We start from the raw sequence: 18780 nt of genomic DNA, 5'->3' as shown, positions 1-18780 counted from the left end.
CCCTATTATTTATTTTTTTATCCTCATTTTTTTTTTTTGCTCAGCTGTCCATACCCTGGATAAAAGGAGCATCAGACATGAGGTTTTACCACCACACAGTCACATTGTAAAAGCTAAGAATCAAGGTTACTGGAACACAGTTCAACAGCTTCAGGAACTTCCCTCTAGCCACTCCAATATACCATAAATGAGAAAGGGATATCTACATAATGCATAAGAATAACCTCCAGGATAACCTCTCAACTCTGTTTGAAATCTCTCTGCCACTGAGACTTTATCTTGTTTCATTTCTTTCTTCCCCTTTTTGGTCAAGAAGGCTTTCTCATCCCCATGATGCTGGTTCATGGTCATCCCTGGGAGTCTGTCCCATGTTACCAGGGAGATTTATACTCGTGGGAGACATGTCCCACATGGTTGTGGTGGGGGGAAGGCAGTGAGTTCACCTGCAGAGTTGGCTTAGAGTAAGGGGCCACACTGAGCAACTAAAGAGTTTTCTCTGAGGGTGACTCTTAGCCATAATTATCAGTAGGCTTAACCTCTCCTTTGCAGGAATAAGCTTCATAGGGGCAAGCCCCAAGATTGAAGGCTTAGCCAATTGAATTGGTTGGAAATGACTTGTTTCTAATTTCTATCTTGAACCTTATCTCCCACTCTTTCCCTTCATGTACTCCAGTTAAACTCCCTGCTGTTTCTCAAATAGGCTTTGGGTCTCTGGGTAAAAGGGTATGCCTTCACCGGCCTGCCCCAAAACCCAACTCCAGCCCCATTTCATACTTCTTTACCACATTCAAATTCTCCCCCTCCTTCTCAATCCTGTCAAAATGCCAACTCTTACTGAAGCACTATTTGGTCTCTGATCTTCCATATTTTTTCTATTATGGTGGTGTTATTTCAATGCAATGCTTATAAGACTTTCCATGAAGTGACCTCTATTTACCTGCCCAGATTCATTTCATGCTATTCACCTCCTAGCCCTCTTGGGTCCAGCTTTTTGGATGGACCCACTTCTTTCTCCACTTCAAAATGCCAGGGATGCTGTTTGCTCTGCTTGGAATACTCTTCCTGCCTCCCTCCTACTTGCTTCCCTCCTAAGTCCTTGTTCTAACTCCGGAATACTCTTCCTGCCTCCCTCCTACTTGCTTCCCTCCTAAGTCCTTGTTCTAACTCCTCCAATCTAGGGTCGATGCTGTCTTTCAATGTAATTATATCTCTGTTTTCTTACTGTATATCATACACTTGAAATGACTTACTCAAATGTTTGGCTTCCCTGCTAGATTGTTAGCTCTATAACTGCAGGGCTCAGACACTGTTGTGTCCTTAACATGTAGCTATCAGCACACATTCAATAAATACTAAGTAAATAAATGAACACACCAAATCATAATCTTGATTAGAGTTGCTAGTATTTATACTTCACCTTCCCTACCAGAGTGCAAGCTCCTTTTTGACAGAGATATCATCTGGTACATTTTTCCTTCTATTGACCCATCCCTAATAGGCCTTTCCTTTGTGTGTGTCCGGTGCTCAGTGACTGATTAGTGAATGAATGGACAGATGGAAGGATGGATGGATGGGTGTCTTAAGAAAAAAAATGTTATAGTATTTTACTTCTGAAATAGCACCAAAATGATTTCAGTGGTCCCCATTTCTTGTGGGAGCCCTAATTTTATTAGTGCAACAGAAGACAATCATGAGACCCACTGCTAGGTACAGAAGCCACTTACGTCAAATATGAAAGGGGATTAGAGTAGGGAAGGCTGAAAGAAAAAAGAGTCTATTGAATCTAAAAGAAACATTTTAAGGAGTGGAAGGTCATAGACTGATATTGTAATTAGTTTGTAATACAAGCTTGTAAATAAATTTTAATGTCAAATACATTTTGATGCTTTTTAAAATTTTATAAACTGACACCAATATCTCTTACTAACAGTGGCGTATAAATAGGGTCCTATCCTTCATGATAATGCCTTGTAATCATGACCTGTAACAAGGTTTTGCGCCCTAGGTACAGATTCTATACCAAAGGAAGGCAGGTAAATTCGTACCTTTACTCATTTTGAGCTCTCTAACACTCACCCGCTGTGAGCTATGAATGACTATTAAACAAGATGTCTAAGATATCATTTATCTGATCTATAGTGAACTGTCTGAAGGCCTTTCATATTCTTTGCCTGTACATGAGGAATTTCTTGGAGGATTGTTTGTTTTTCCCTCTCCTACATCCTTCTAAAATAGGGAACTTTCAAGCTTAATTTTTTGCTAATTTGTACATTTGGCTTCCTTACCTGTAATTTTACTGGTTGATACTGGGAATTTTCCTTGAAAGATCCATTTTCTAATTGACAATTCTCAATAAGCCATAATAAAGAATTACAAATTGAATTTTGGTCCTGATTTACATATGTATGTACTTGTCCAAGCACTCTTAAAGCAAAAGCTGTTAACCTTTAAGACAAAACCAAATAAATAAATATTTAGACATTGAATCCCTTTGGCTTCAATTTAGGGGATGTTTTAGTCCATACAATGTTTATTCTTTAAAAGAAAATAACATTTAAAACCTACAGTTCCAAAGTAAGTTGTCATCACTTATTATATAATGGAAAGGAAGGGCTAAGAAAGATTTCCAACACATTCAATAGAAAAATGCTACAGCACATCTTCTGAGATTACAGCATTGTTGGCCAGAAAACAAGCAAAAAAATTGATTCCTGATGATAAAAAAATTTACCAACTAAACTAAGGACCAGAGTGGTGAAACAAATGTTTTTGAGTCAAGGCACAGACCTGTTAACATGAGACACAGAAGAGAAAAATCTTAAAATCTTAGATTTTAAAATTTGTGAAGACCATTTAATCTAAATCCCTATTTGAGGCATGAGTTCCTCCCCCAACTTCCCTGGGAGTGTTTATCTAACTTCTCCTGGAACGATGCCATTGACAAAGAACTCACAACCTCACAAGGAAACCTTATTATTATTACTTAGTCAAAAAGCAATTTCATTCTCTATTAATATCTCTCAAAGAATATCAGAGAGGATCCAATTCATAATTCCCACACTTCCTTCATCTCCTTTCCTCTCCTTCCATTCTTTCACTCAGTCCAGTTGCCCAAGAGCTGCTCACTTTCCAGAATTCCCAAATGTCTCTGAGACCCAGCCTACTTGGCTTTTCCTTCCCTCTTTCCTTCACTTAGACTCATTTTTAAATTTGTTTTATTTTTATTTTCATTTTCACTTTTAAAATACATTTTAAGCTAATCTTTCCAAGAGGTCAAAGCTTCATATATTAAAAAAATCCAAAACCATAAAAGGGCATATTATAAATAGTCTCCCTCCAGCCCCAGACTCCCTTCATCCAATATATCCAACTCCTAACAATCAACTACTGTTATTTATTTCTTGTGTAACCTCCCAAGCAGTAAATATAAAGTGTAAATACAAGCAGTAAATAGTCTTCCTGTTTACTTTTCCATCCCATGCACAACAAACAGTTGGATAATATTTACATTTATACCTTGGAGAGCCATATTAATATATAATGTTCCTCCATCCTTTTCAAAAATTATTTTATACATTAAATTTCAGTATTTTGGTACAGATATACCAGAATTACTCTAGCCTTTCCCCTAACAATGGACACTTAAATTGTTCCCAACATTTACCCAAACAGCTTTATCTAAAAAAAAAAAAATTTTTAATGATAATTGAAACTTGCCTCTCCACACTGGGTCCCTTTTCCTAATTCTATCTTGGGAGACATAGGAAGTTCATTTTCTATTCTGTTGGCATTTAAGGGAAAGAATGGAATGCTCTTCTCCACTTAATCCCCGACTCTGCTCCAAAGAGGAAAAATACTTCTGTGGATTGGTCATGTGCAAGGACACTGATTAGCCCACATTTTATACTGGGGTTCTCTTGGGATTTTAGCTTTTGGAATCTCTTTTTCCTTTAGGCTAGGAATTAGGCATTAGAATGTAGTCAGACTGCCAACCTGCCTATCTACTTATCAGCTATGTGGTCAATTATGTACCTCATCTGTGCTTCAGCTTCATCTCTGAAGATGGAGATGGTAATTAAAACAGTACCCACCTCCCGTGGGCTTATTATGAGGATTAAATATATAAACATGCTTCATATAGTGTCTGGATTATAGTAAGTATTCAATAGATGCAAGTTCTTGTCATCTCTCTTTCCTTGGTCTACCCTAACCTAGAAATGAGGGAGTAGGTATCTAAAAGATCTTCTCTAACAATGAAGCAAATATATCTTCCTTCAGCTTCTGTATTGTCTTATTCGCAGTGACCAGTCTCTTGAAGACTGGCCTGAAATTCTAAATTTAAATCTGGCTTGGAGGAAAGGAGAAAGAGTAGGGTATTTAATTTGCTTTTGTTCTAGATCCTAGGCTAGCTCTAGAGGGTCTTCATGTAGACTGGCTTGGGCCTTCAAGTTTTACCCTAGGGTCTGGGACTAAACTTATAGTCATAAAGCATTTTTAAGCCACTTGGGAGAAAAAAGTCGGGCAAAACCAAAAACGTGCATGCCTTATGTTCCAGCAATTTCATCTCTTGGGATATCCCCAGAGAAATTCTCATAAAAGCATGCAAGGTGGCATATAAAGGTGTTCATTACAGCATTGTTTGTAATAGTAAAAAATTGGAAAAAACCTAAATGTTTGTCAAAATGGGAATGATAAAAAAAGTCATATATTTCGAAAATGAAATACTATACAGCAACGAAAAGGAATGAACTAGACCTACCTATATAAATATTGCTAGATCTAAAAAACGTTGAAGGAAAGAGCAAGTTGAAGAGTGACAGCTGTAGTATGATACTATTTATGATCACTTAAAAACACAAAAAGGGACACCATATGAATTCATACGTGTGCATATGAAAGGAAGGATGCACAAACTTGTGATAATAAATGCCCTTGGGGTAGAGTAGATAGGAATAACATGGAGGCTTCTGGTTAAAGGGAAAAGTCCAACTAAATCTGTAATGTTTTCCTCCTTAAAAAAAAACACTAAGCGAATATAAAAAATGTTCACAGTTCTTGATTTTGGGTTTTGCTAACATGAATAATTTATTATTCTTTTTACTTTTTTATATCTTCCCTGTATTTCTCAAAAAAAATTGCAGGTATTCAGGTGCTCGCTATTTTCCTTTATGTATATATTTCTTCCTCTCAAGGAATTTGTGGAGCTGGGTCTAAGACAATACTCAAGTGTGTCTATGTTTCTGACCAAACATCATCCACTCAGTCTTGCCTCAATGCTTTTGAAAGGCTCTGGGTGTTCACCGAGAAGCTATCACATCTTCCATGGGGGTTTTTGGTCTTCAGGCATTTATTTCCTGGTTCTTGCTGTGGCAGTTTCCAGTCTGCATCGACATCTGTTCCCACCCTCGCATCCTGGTTGTTGTCCTGCCAACATGATTGGCATGTTCCAGGGATCTATGTGTCTTTTAAATTATGTCATCCATACTTGAACACCATATGTTAGACACAATTCTAAGGAACAATCCTTGGGACTTAGTGACTATTTGGATATAGAGCCAAAAGAAGGGGAAGGAGTAAAAAAAAAAAAAAAAAGCCTACTGATGATTCCGACTTCTTTGGCAGGGGACAAAGTGTAGAGTATTGCTGTGCAATAGAGGAGAAGTGTGTTAGAGAAAGGAAAAATGAATTTGGTATAGATTATGGTTGAAGGATGTTTGGCTCCCCAGACACCTAGAAATGTGGAGCTGGAACTTAGTAAAGAAGGTAATCCCTGAGACATGGATTCCACAAAGAAGTTATGGAAGCAAAGGGTAAAGATCAGATTACATAAGGAGAGTTTAAAGAAAAGAATAAAGCCAAGGATAAAGTCCTGGGGACTCTCAATAGTTAAGTGGCATAGTCTAAAATTAAGTTATTCTAGGTTGCAAACACTTTTAATGTGTTTCATATTAAAGCATGTAAAGCACCTGGCACATTGTGTTTCATTAAATATTTTGTCAAAAGCATGAAAATATTGTCTAAAAACAGACTGCCACATGGATTTTTAATTAATTCAGACTGTCTTTCCTTCAAATAGTCACAATTATGGAAATTATTATGCTTCATTGAATAACTATTTATTGAGCACCTACTATGTGGTAGGCATATACCAGGTACTAGGAATCCTTAGAGCTACTCAAGTGGATCTTACATTATTGTGAGGAGACAGACAATAAGTAAGATAAGCAAAGTAAGAATATTAGTGATGAATGCAAGAAAGAAAAAGAAAGTAAGGGAGAAGGATATATCAGTTTTGGGGTGGGAGGGGTCATAATTTTAGATAGAATGATTAAGAGAGGCTTCAGTGAGAAGGTAACTTTTGGTAAAGACCTAAGAGTAGTCAGGGAGCCAGACATGCTGACATCTCCGGGGAGAAGCAATACAGAGGGAATAATCAGTGCAAAGGTCCTGAGGTGGAGCATGCCTGGCATGTTTAAGAAACAACAAGGAGGCCAGTGGAGCTCGAGTGGAACCAAAGAGCAGAAGAGTAGCAGGAGATTAGCTGGGAAGGTGAGGTGGGCCTGGAGCATGTAGGGCCTTGTAGGGTACAGCAAGAAGTTGTTTTTTACTCTGGGTGGAATGGGAAGCCCCTGAATGGCTTTGAGTAATGTGAACCAACCTTTGTTTTAACAGGGTTACTCTGGCTGCTGTGTCAAGTATAGACTGAAGAGAGGTAAGGTCCAAAGCAGGAAGACCAGAGAAGGCTATTGCAATAATCCAGGTGAGACGTGATGGTGGCTTGGATCAGGACAGTGTAGTGGGGTTGGTGAGAAGTAGTCTAATTCAGGATATATTTTGAAGATGTAGCCAAAAGTATTTGCCAGATCAGATGTGTATTGTGAAGAAAGGAAGAGTGATGGATGACTAGGCTTTTAGCCTGAACAACTGAGAAATGGAGCTTCCATTATGGTTGTTATTCTTTAGTTAATTAATCATAACTATTAGTAAATCTCTAGATGTCAACCACTACATGAAAATATAAGTAAACCCCTCCACTTACCAAGTGCTAGAACTTCCACCCTTCCACATGCTATAAGAATAGTCAGCATTTCTGTAGGACATGATGCTCACCATCCCTAAGAGACAGCAGAAAAAGAACACAGTGCTGCAATGACTTCCATTCCTATTCAGCAGGTACTTTGTCAGCCTTAGGGAATGGTAAACTTCCTTTGGTGTTGGGCAGTAATCATGGACTCTATGGCCAAAGCTAAACTTCTCAAAGGAATTGTAAAAATTGATTGAATTGGGAATTATCAAGTAGAACATTCTGATCTTATTCAAGAACAAGGAAGTGCTTTGTAGAGTTTGGAGCGCAAGTGCCTTGTCTCTTATCCAGGCATTTGCTAAGTTAAGCCAAACTTCTACAGATACAGTATTTATTTATGGAGTCTGCTTCGTGATTTTTTTTTTTTGCTAAAATGCTTTTCAATGAAGTTTTAATGTAATTCTTAACAACTTAAATATTAGTTTAATGTAAACATTAGTCTAAAAATCACAAGATGTTTATGTAAGCTATGTGAAATAGTCTTTTTTTTTTTTTTACCTTCTTTTAATTTCTTCTTCAGATGCTGCTTTTTAGTCAATGAGTTAGGATAAAATATATTCCAATTATTTCCTGCTTCCAGGTAGTGAAAGACATAGAATACTGGGACAATGCTCATCAGCTCTGCCTCTGCACTCCCCTTGGGGAGGTGGGTTAGGATGTCGACGCCTTCTTGACTTAGAACTGCAGATATGACCTCACCCAAAAGCAGTCCTGTAACAAAAAAGAAATCAAAGTAGATATTACCATTGTCTACGAACTTCTAAGCAAGAAACAGCACATTCTAAGAAATAGGCATCCATCTGTGTTCTTCCCTTTTTATGGGCAGTTGAATTATTTCTCAGAACTGGGGCAAGAAAAAAGATCTGGCTAGGGACATGGTTTTAGAAGGAACAACAAAAGAAGACGTAAATATGCCACTGGAATATAGTGGTAAGATGGTACAATACAGTGCATAGATGATATTAGTTGCCACTCAACTTGATGGGTTTTAGTTATTAGGAACCACATTGATCAATCTATTAGGCAAAATAAAGCAAAGAGCCTAAACTGGGAGTGCTGTGGTAGCTTTACCCATAACTCTGTGTGCGCTACTGAGTATGTCACTTTCTCATATATCCAAGAGTAGGATTTCACATGATCAAAAAGATCCCCTATAGCACTAACAGTCTATGATTCCTAGGTTTTATCTGAAATAAAATGCAGTCAGAACATCTGATCTTTTTGATTATACGTTATCGGATTGTAAAAGTTAGAGGCCAGGGAAAACCCACCGAGGATGCCACTTCTGTAAACATACCCAATGGTAGAGAACCCCTCTGGGATTTGCCCTTAGTACAGTAGTGCTGCTCTCTTGGGGCCATGTGAGGTCAAAAAACCTTTTCTGGAGCAAGACTGGACTCTAAGACCATGGAATGTTCTTTAAGTCTATAAGCAGCTGCACCCTCATTTTAGAAAACTCTTTGGGCTGAAGATAACCTCTACCCTCTAACTCTACTTAAATAGAGCCAATGGAAGATGGTAATTGAAAAAGCGGTCTTGAGGTCTAAAAGTGAGGATGGGGAGTGGGGTTCTCCCAGAGGTGGATTTGTATGTGCTACTGAGCAGAGAAGTGGAGAAATAGGATAATATTGAAGATATTTGATTTTTGTTTGAAGTAGAAAGTAAAATAAGCAATCAAATGGCATTTGCTAATTTACCTTTTACGCTCACAATCCTTTTGATGTTTGTTTTGGGGACCAAATCTAATGGTATCCTGTATGGGAACTCTTTTCGTCTGCTAATGACACCTGAAATTAAAAAATATATAATGAATGTACACAGTGCTCTTTTGGAAAGATTACCACAATCTACTTTGCAAACTATTTATAATGTACTTACTTCCAAAGTATTTTTTTTTCTTTTTTTTTCTTTTGTAATGGGCAGGGACCCGGAATCGAACTCGGGTCTCCGGCATGACAGGGGAGAACTCTGCCACTGAGCTACCATGGCCCACCCCCAAAGGATTTTTTGAAGTAAAAGACACTTCTATAATAACACTATTAAAATTTTAAAAGAAAACTAAAAATTGTTGAGAATTTTAATCAAATGTTAGACTTACATAGTCTGTTTAACACATTAAATCTATGTAAATTTCTTGGTCATTACAGAAAAGGAAATAAATAGATTATATAATTCTTATTCACCAGTAAAAAGGAACATGGTGTTTAATACCAAAGAGAAAGAATTATTCCTGGAATAGAAATCTAAAAATATCTAACACGTAACTCTTTAGTCAAGGATGTGTGAATACTGACTCCCTTGGGATGTCCTGAAATTCTTTCCCTTTATCCTTCTCACCAGTCTAATGCCCATATCAGAGCATTCTTCACATCTATTGTGTGGTTATCTTGGATTTATTTCTAAAAACAATAATATTAATCGTACTGACAGAGAACACAAGGCACTCTCAATAATTAAATGCTTTATTACATTGGGTTCCCACAAGAACCCTGGTTCCATATGATAGATCCATTATTATTATTTCAGTTGCTCAAAGAAGCACCTCAGAGACAAAATCAACAAGAAATAAGCAAGAAAACCCAATGGAAAATCAAAAAAAGTGCAAAAGATATGAATAGGCAATTCACAGAAGAGAAAGCCTAAGTAACCAAGTATATGAAGAAATGCTTCAGGTCACTAATAATCGGAAAAATTCAAGTTAAAACAATAATGAGATATCGCTTTATACCCTTCAAAATGGCACATTTTAGAGAAGTGATTAATTCCAAGAGTTGGTGAGGATGTGGCAAAGTGAGAAACCTCATGCACTGTTTGGGGAAGTATAAATAGTATAGCCATTCTGGAGAACAACATGACAAAATAAATGGCATTAAAGATGTGTGTGCCTTTTGATTCAGCAGTCCCACTCCTGGAATATATACTCCAAATTAATGTTTGCACAGATTCTTAAAAGGAAGTGAATAAGGACGTTCACTACAGTATTGTTTATGGAGTGGAGATCTGCTACTAGCGGAGGGATGGAAGCATACTTTGGACTACTACATGTACATACAGAAGCAATAAATCAAATATACATATAACAATAGAGACATTTTTAAAAATAGAGTAATAAGAGAAGCTAAAGAACCCTAAAAGCCCTCAGAGGCTTGAAGTAGTTACTAGATGAGGTCCCAAACCCCGCCCCGAAACTGTAAAATCTCTCCCCATAAATCATTCACCATGGGTAGGCTGGGAGGAGATGGGTGAAAATAAAATTACAGAAAAAATTATTGTATGGACCTATATACATAGTTGGATTTTTCTTTTTGTTACTCTCTTGAAGACATTCAGTTTATGATGGCCAGCTGATTTAAAATGTAGAGAGTCTCAATTCTTTGCTTTCCCAGAGGAAAATAACATTCTGAATATAGTGGCCTTGTTTTATAAGTAAACATTTTTTTCCTATTGCTATATCACAGAAAAATGATTTGATATAACAGTATGATAAATTTTAATGATTTAATAAGGACGAAGGCAGCCTGTTTCATTTATTGAAAGAAAAAGGACTAACTGAAAACATTCTAAATTTCATAAATATATATGTATTTAAGCTTTGGTTCAGTGCTCAAGTTTTTGCAAAATTCTAACTTTGAAAAGATTCAGAATACCGTAATTGAAGGAAAAGCGGGGAAGCAGAGTGATAAAGAATGGATTTGTTAAATGATGAATTAACTTCATTGTGTTCAAGGAACACATGTTAAATAATTAGGTGAATGATTTTTTCCTTCGGTGTTCTTTGGACTGGTAGTTCTATTTGAAAATATTGTATGTTATTATGATGATGAATCTAAAATGACTGACATATAAAGGAAATCGTGATTATTATTTCCATGCTTTGCATTTAAAACTAGTGGAATTAGGTTTCTTTGTTTTAAATCATCCAGATTATAATGTAACAAATGCTATCAAGAATGGAAATGAATGAAGTGAAATTAATGATTCTAGATAATTAACATTCTGAAAAATAATGTTTCAAGTTCCATATGCACTCTAATTTCTAGCACAAAAGACAAGATATAAAACATGAAGTCACTTTCCTACCGTAAATACCCTGTGGGTCCAGAGTAACACCAGCATAACTTTCCTTTTTGATACCTTCTGGCTAAAATAAAGGCAGGAAACATTCAGTTAAGAGCATAATTAAATTTGTATGACCTGAATTCTTTGGATCAACTATTCATGAATATTTTTCCCATTAAAATTTTTTTTTCTTTGTAAAAGACAAAGTACGAATAAATGCTTATATACATACACACAGGGATGATATTTTCTGGCTAGCTGAATAACCATAATATCAATCACTTTTATAGAAGTTATTTATTATGTGTCAGGTCATTGATCTAAGTGCTTTGTATACTATGAGATAGTTATTTTTATTACCCCTGTTTGACAAATGAGGGAACTAACACACAAAGAGCTCGAATTGGTTATCCATTGTCACACTGCTAAGAAGTGATGGAGCCAGGCAGCATGGCTCCGGAGTGTGCATAGGTATCACCATGCAAAGATGCAGAGAAATGTGCCTTGCACAAAGTAAGTTCAGAAATGTTTACTGATGTGAATTTCATGGCTGAAAACAGAACTCAGAGGATAAAAGATTAGGAAGGTCCAGCTCTGTCATTAACTAGGCATGTGACTCTTGGCAAGTCATTCAACCAGTGTTAACAATATGAAAACTCTCAAGAGTGTGGGTAAACTATACTTAATAAATGATGATTTGCTTTTTTTTCATATGTTTACTCATTTAAAAAATGGAAACTTTTCTAGACTGTAAGTTCTTTAAATGCAATTGCTGTGTGTTACTGATTGTTGTATCTCTAGTACCTAGTGTAATACCTGGCACACAGATTCTCAAGTTACACTTTCTGAATGAGCTGGAGAGGTAAAAACCTGAAGGCTATATACCAAGTTGTTCAAACTGGACATCTTTGGGTGGTAGAATTATTAATGATTTTTATGGTATCTTTATATTTACTATCATAAGCAAATATTATTTTACATGTTTAATATAATTTCAGATTTACCGAAAAGTTACAAGAATAGTACCAAAAAATATGGGATATCTTCTGCCAAGATAATAGTTAGCATTTTACCACATTTGCCTTATCATTTTTTTATCTCTTTCTGAACCATTTAAGAATAAGTTGCTAATAGCAAGTATTTTTTTCTTTATAATAGAAACAGTGTTTTTAAAAAGAATCAGTAAAAAGAAAAGCATGTTTTTTTCTTACCACCACTTGTAATGTTTTTACTAAGATTTCTCTTCCAAATGAAGACTCCAGTGAAAAGTTGATGTTATGGAAGCCAACTTCCAGAGGAAGCACAGTGAAGGTCACCGCGTGGCTGGAGAGGCCCTCTATTTTCTGAGGCTGACATCTGGAGGACTTCATCCCCTGCTGGCCAGAGGCTGAGCTTCCTGATGCACAGATTCCCTCAACAGTAGATATTTTCACACAGAACTGAAATATCACAAGTGAGGAATTGTATCAATACACTGTCTCCCTATACTTGTCTGCAGACAACTCTGTCTACAAACAAGGTGCTTTAAAAGTGGTAAAGTAATCCTGCAGAGTCTAAGGCTTAAAAGAAAGCTTATTTCTGTTTTTTTTTAAGTTAGAGAAACTGTAGGTTTACAGAAAAATCACGCAGAAAATACAAAGTTCCCATGTACCACTTATTGTTAACACATTGGATTAGTGTGGTGCATTTGTTACAATTGATGAAAGAATATTACTATAGCTATACATGCTTACGAACTACATATATTCCCACTGCTCTAACAAAAAAAGAGAAAGAAAGAAAAACCATATGCAAAAGCTGTCAAATTTGTCAATGTCCGGAAAGCTCAGAGATGACTCAAGAATATCACAGCATCGTTAGACTGTTATCTATTAAATTAGATGGGCGCTCTTGTAGTTCTTTGTTCAAACTGTTGTGAAAGCATTTCTTCTTTTTTCATTAAAAAATTTTTATTGACAAAACATATAAACACAAACATTCTTAACATACGAACATTCCATACTTGTTGTACAATCAATGGCTCACAATATCATCACATAGTTGTATATTCATCACCATGATCATTTCTTAGAACATTTGCATCACTCCAGAAAAAGAAATAAAAAGAAAAAACTCATACATACCATACTCCTTACCCCTCCCTCTCATTGACCACTACTATTTCCATCTACCCAATATATTTTAACCTTTGTTTCCCCTATTTTTTTTCTATACCCCTTTACCACCCCCTTTCATGGATCACTAGTATTTCAATTTATTCAATTTATTATTTTGACATTTGTTCCCCCTATTATTTGTTTATTTTTTATCCCTTTTAAAAGCCATTCTGTTTCTGGTATATTGCATTCCAGCAGCTAGCAAACTACAACAACTGCCTATCTATTTTGGGAAAAAAGTTTACATTCTTATTTTAGGTAAAAAAATCTAAATTTGTTTACAAAAGCCATAAAAGGAGTAGAAAAAAATATAGAAAAACATTTTTTTAAATTGTGGACAGAAAAGATTCCTAAAACACAAAACCAAGAAGCCTAAAGGGAAAAGAGATACAGATTATATAATATACAAAATAAAAATACTGTTACCAAAGTTAAAGACAAGTAGCAGAGTGGAAAAAATACCAGCAGCATTTATAGCCAACAGAGGATTAATAGTCATCACATACAAAGTGCCCTTTCCCTTTAAACAACAAGTGTAAACATTTATTGAGTATTTACTGTGTGCCAGGCACTACTAGCCAATTTAATATTCAACAATGAGGTAGGTATTATTATTATCCCATTTTTCGGATGAGGAAACTAGGCAAGGAGAGGCTAGGTAACTTACCCTAGAAAAAAAAACAACTCAGTAGGAAAACAGGCAAAGGATATGAAGGTAGTAACATAGGATGTGATAGTATATAAAAGAAGAAATTAAAGGCTGACAGACAAATGAAAAGAGGCTCAACGTTGTTAATAATCAGGGTGATGCAAATGAGAATTTTAATGGCATACCATTTTTTCTTTATCAGATTGGGAAAAAATTTACAACTAAGAACGTGAGGGATCAGGGCTTTCCACACACTGTCAGTAAAAAAAAATGCCAATTTATGTATTCCTTTTGTTAAGCAATTATGGCAAGGTTTATCAAAAGGTAAAATGTATATGTCTTTTAATCCAGTTACTCTACTCCAAAACAAAACATCTATTCCAAAGAAATACCCATGCATGTATATGAAGATATATACACATAAGTCCCGTCTTTGCAAAATCAATTATAAATAGTGAAAACTTGGAAAAAAATCCAAATATCTTCAAGAGGAAAATGGTTAAGTAAATTATAGTAAACCCATCTTGTGAATTTTTATGCAGCTGTTAGTGTAATAAAGTAGTCTGCATATATTGACATGGAAAGATCTGGTAATATTAGTAGAAATGCAATTTTAATTAAGGTGTACACACACATATCTATTTTATGCGCGTATGACTGGATGAGCTGAGGAACCCCCACTGATCTCAGTTGACCAGGGTTTGGCTGTAGCCTCTGTGTTCTATCTCTCTAACCTATCTACCTATTTACATCTCTACCCTGAATTACAATTTGAGATGTTTTAAGGGTGACACGTTTTATTTAACATGATTTGAATTGAAAAATGAAGTTATTCCTTTTTTTAAACCATCTTAATTGTGAAATATATATACAACAAAGCGATAAGTTTCAAAGTATATTTTAACAAGTACTTTTATGTCAAATTTCAAAGTATGGTGTGGTATTTCCTTCCAGCTTCTCTAAGACACTGAAGACTGAAAAGAAATATCAATATAATGATTCAGTAAAAAGTTAAACTTTTTATGACAAAAAGCAAGTCTTACATTGGCTGATTATCTTTGTTATAACAGTGATTTTACAATATAAGGCAAACAGATTACAGATGCCAAATGTGCAGCTCCACGGTTTAAGATAAAACTCATTTTATCAATAAAAAGTCTTGATATAGGGATCATAAAATCAACAATATTTTTATTTTCCCAACCTTCCTGATTATATCGGGTTAAACAAGGACTACTTATCACTATAGAAATGAAAAAATAGGAATAGAACTTATGCTGAACCCCTCCTCAGTCCAGCAGTAAGCAATATTTATCCTTGGATAATAAGCCAACAGAGGAAAAAGTCCCATTCATCTCGTTAGGAGATGTTTTCTAAGAAAATTTTAATTTTTATGTTTAATAACTATAGAAATTTATAATATATTTTATCAATTGTATATAAATAATATTTGTCATGATAACCAAATCCAGAAGCAATTGTTTGCCACTTAGTCTTATAATCACAGAGATTTAAAAATAATTCTATTCCAAACTATGTACATATATATATATATTTTGGCATGGGCAGGCTCCAGGAATTGAACCTGGGTCTCCAGCACAGCAGGTGAGAATTCTGCCACTGAGCCACTGGTGCACCACTGTGTACATAATTTTTATTGCATAAAATTATAATAGGGGCATGATTTGCAACAGTGTAATTATAACGATGGTGCATGGATTCTAACCTGAGTGAGGAGTGATGTAAAGACAGCAGAGGGCTAATGAATAATAAAAAAATGATAGAGTCAATTGATAGTTTCAGTGATGCTGGATAGCAGTAGCTATGAAAGTACTAGGGGTAATGAGCGAAAAAGGATAGGATGGAGGTTGTGCTCTGTTGGTGGGATGCTCGAAATCAAGAATTAGAGAGAATGACAAGCTCTATGAAGATAAAAATGAACAGCAAAAAATACAAGCAAAAAGAAAGAATGAACAACAAAAATGGAGGGAAGCAAAGGGTTATTAGAAGCAAGGAGAACAAGAAACTCAGAATCCAGGATAATTAATGAACTAAATGCGAACTCATCCTTCTCTGAGCTTCTACAGCATTTTGATTATCTTACACACTTGTAGTCTACTTTAAACTGGAGTAATATGAATAAATCGTAACCCTGCCTCCTTGCTCCATCCCTTCACTTATTAACTTGTGTTTCTAGCACAATACTCATTGTAAGTGCTCAGTTTATATTGCTCTGAGTTGAATTTTAATTTTTGCATTTGATAATTTTATTAATAGAATTATCAGAAAGTCAAGTATTCTTCCTTTTTACCATTTATCCTAACATACCACAAATACCTACTTACCATTATCCCAGAAGTCTTGTAGTTGTAAACAGTGCCTTTCAATTGTATCTGTTCCCCTCTTACAACAGAATATGGCATGTTCATTTCCAGGAAGACATCCTTGAATACTACTGCTTTGAGAGTATCAGCAACACATATACCTTTAGCCCCAAGTGAAAGCAAAGCAGAAGCATATTAGAAAATTCCCATAACACTTTATTACCACCAAAATATCTCATATGTGCTTTACTTCAAGTCTAAAAGAATATTACTTCATGTTTCTCTCTGCACTACCTTCCCATGTCCTTGAATTTTCTACTCATGGATCTTTATTTTGCTGGTTCTTGGTATTATCAGAAAAATCCATTTGTTCAACAAATATTTAATTCTATTTAAGACATGAAAACATTTATCAACTAAAGCACAAAGCCTCCTTCTATGATATTCACTATAGGCTCCATTCAAAGGTATAACATTTTAGAAATCAAGATTTTGTAAAGACAAAAAATAGCAAACGAACACCAACCCTGAAATTATTTATAAAGTATCTGTGCTAAGTCACCACAAAAGGTCTAGTAGAAGAGCAAAAGAAGAAACAAGCATGTTCAAAGATGTGGGTATTTTCAAAATATTTCAAAAAAGAGAAATATTCAGAATTGATACCACGTAAATCCTGGGTAAACTTACACAACAGACAATAACAAAGGACTACATCTTGCCAATCAAATCATTCCCTAAAATGAGTATATAAGTTAAGCTTACTTACCACTATCTGAAATGCCAATGCCTTGAATTTCCCAGGTTGTTAGAGAATCAGGTAGCTCAAAGGGCAACTGGGCTCTGGAAGTTAAAATGTTAATATTCAGATACTATGCAACATTGATCAACCCAATTTGACAAACATCCGTTAACAGCATTTTTACTTCATATTACTTTTATCCAACTTTTTTTTTTTTGGCATGGGCTCTAGGAATCAAAACTTCATATTACTTTTAAGAGAGACATATGTCAGAAGGAGACAAACTCTTATCTGGTTGAGGAAAAAGCAAGCAAGAAAAATAAGTAACTCTCCTACATGTTCCATGTTTTTAAACATTGTACCCTTATGATGAGAATTCAAATTCAGAATGATGCCTTTGAAACATGTATAAAATCAAAACTTGTAGCACAAAAAAATTATGTCCATTGTGTACTATGTTCGAAAATAGTGAAGAAAATCAATATATCTTTATACTACTCATAACAAAGTTGATATAACTAAAAATTTATGACAAAATAATCTTATATATTCTTTTAATTCATTCAGCAGCTATTGATCACCAACTTTGTGCCAGGTATAGTGCCAAGTATTGGGTATACAGCACTTACATAGTCCCGCTCTTAAGCAGCATGCAGTCTAGTGAAAGAATAGTTAAGTAAATAAATTGCAATTCACTGTAATAACAGTACCAACAAAACACTGAAAAAGTTTAGAGGCAGTGTGCATTCACTCAATGCATTTATTTTAGTGCCTCTACAAGCCAGGGCTTTGGTCAGGTCCTGAATATAAAACAGGAATCTGAATTTAGTTCTTGCTGTCAAAGTATTAACAGTTTAATGTGGAAGACAGACAAGTAAATAAGCCATTATAATACTGTGTGATACATGCAATAGGGTTCATGGGGGGGTAATTAATTCAGTCACTGGAGGGATTGGGGAGGAGTAGTGTTGAGGCTGGCAAGAGGAAATGTCAGGTAAGGGGATATGTCAAATGAAATGAAAACACTGTAGGGGAAGAATCAGAGGGAAACAAATTAGAGGTAAGGAGACTTATTTGGAGGTTATTGCAAGGCTTTCGGTTCCATGCTGTTGTAGTTAGGTTTAGGTGTCACCTTGGCCAGGTGATTGTGCCTAGTTTTTCTGTTGCAGTGGACTTAAATCATGTGAATTTCATCTGTGGCTGATTACATCTGTGGTCAGCTAAGAAGAGTGACTTCCCCAATGAGTGGGGCTTAAAAGAAGAAATCAGAAAAGAGAGAAACAGGTTAGGAGAACTCAGCAAAGCCCAGGACAACTCAGCTCAGAGCCCACACAGACCCAGAGGTGTGGAGATGCAAAATGTAAGTGCCCCGGGGAGAGCTGTTTGAATCCAGAAGCCGAGAGAGGGGGCCAGCAGATATCTTGTGTGTCTTCCCAAATTAGTAAATTTGTAACCAAATAAATCCCCTTTATAAAAGTCAGTCCATCTCTGGGGTATTGCATTCTGGCAGCCTTGGCAAACTAAAAGCATGTCTTGACAATTCATTGGAAAGTTGGTGCTTCGAGCCCATCTAGGAAGGGTGATGCTTAGAGATTTGGTCTTATTCATAGCTGTTTTCAGTGCCTGATACAGAGTAGGTATTTCATAAAAAGTATTGAATGAAGGACTTGAATAAGACAAAAAATTATCTTCTTAGAAATCAATGTTGGGCAGGCCACAGTGGCAGAGTTCTTGCCTGTCATGCTGGAAACCTGGGTTCAATGCCTGGT

General features: G+C 35.7%; 1 protein-coding gene across 1 annotated transcript in view; it reads right to left on the bottom strand.

The window, feature by feature from the left end:
• C5 (complement C5) overlaps positions 1–18780 on the bottom strand; it is a 115577-nt gene that overhangs the window by 40822 nt on the left and 55975 nt on the right. Inside the window, exons 19-26 of the mRNA XM_077143278.1 lie at positions 17039–17112; positions 16294–16433; positions 12355–12582; positions 11165–11225; positions 8782–8871; positions 7583–7795; positions 7040–7115; positions 2286–2445 (exon numbers count right to left, since the gene is read on the bottom strand). Coding sequence (XP_076999393.1) covers positions 2286–2445; positions 7040–7115; positions 7583–7795; positions 8782–8871; positions 11165–11225; positions 12355–12582; positions 16294–16433; positions 17039–17112 — 1042 coding nt within the window. The remainder of the gene's footprint in view (positions 1–2285; positions 2446–7039; positions 7116–7582; positions 7796–8781; positions 8872–11164; positions 11226–12354; positions 12583–16293; positions 16434–17038; positions 17113–18780) is intronic.

Source organism: Tamandua tetradactyla, chromosome 2, assembly GCF_023851605.1.
Source record: "Tamandua tetradactyla isolate mTamTet1 chromosome 2, mTamTet1.pri, whole genome shotgun sequence".
Classification (NCBI taxonomy): Eukaryota; Metazoa; Chordata; class Mammalia; order Pilosa; family Myrmecophagidae; genus Tamandua; species Tamandua tetradactyla.
Note: the sequence above shows the minus strand (reverse complement) of the source record. Positions and strands in the feature narration are given on the sequence as shown.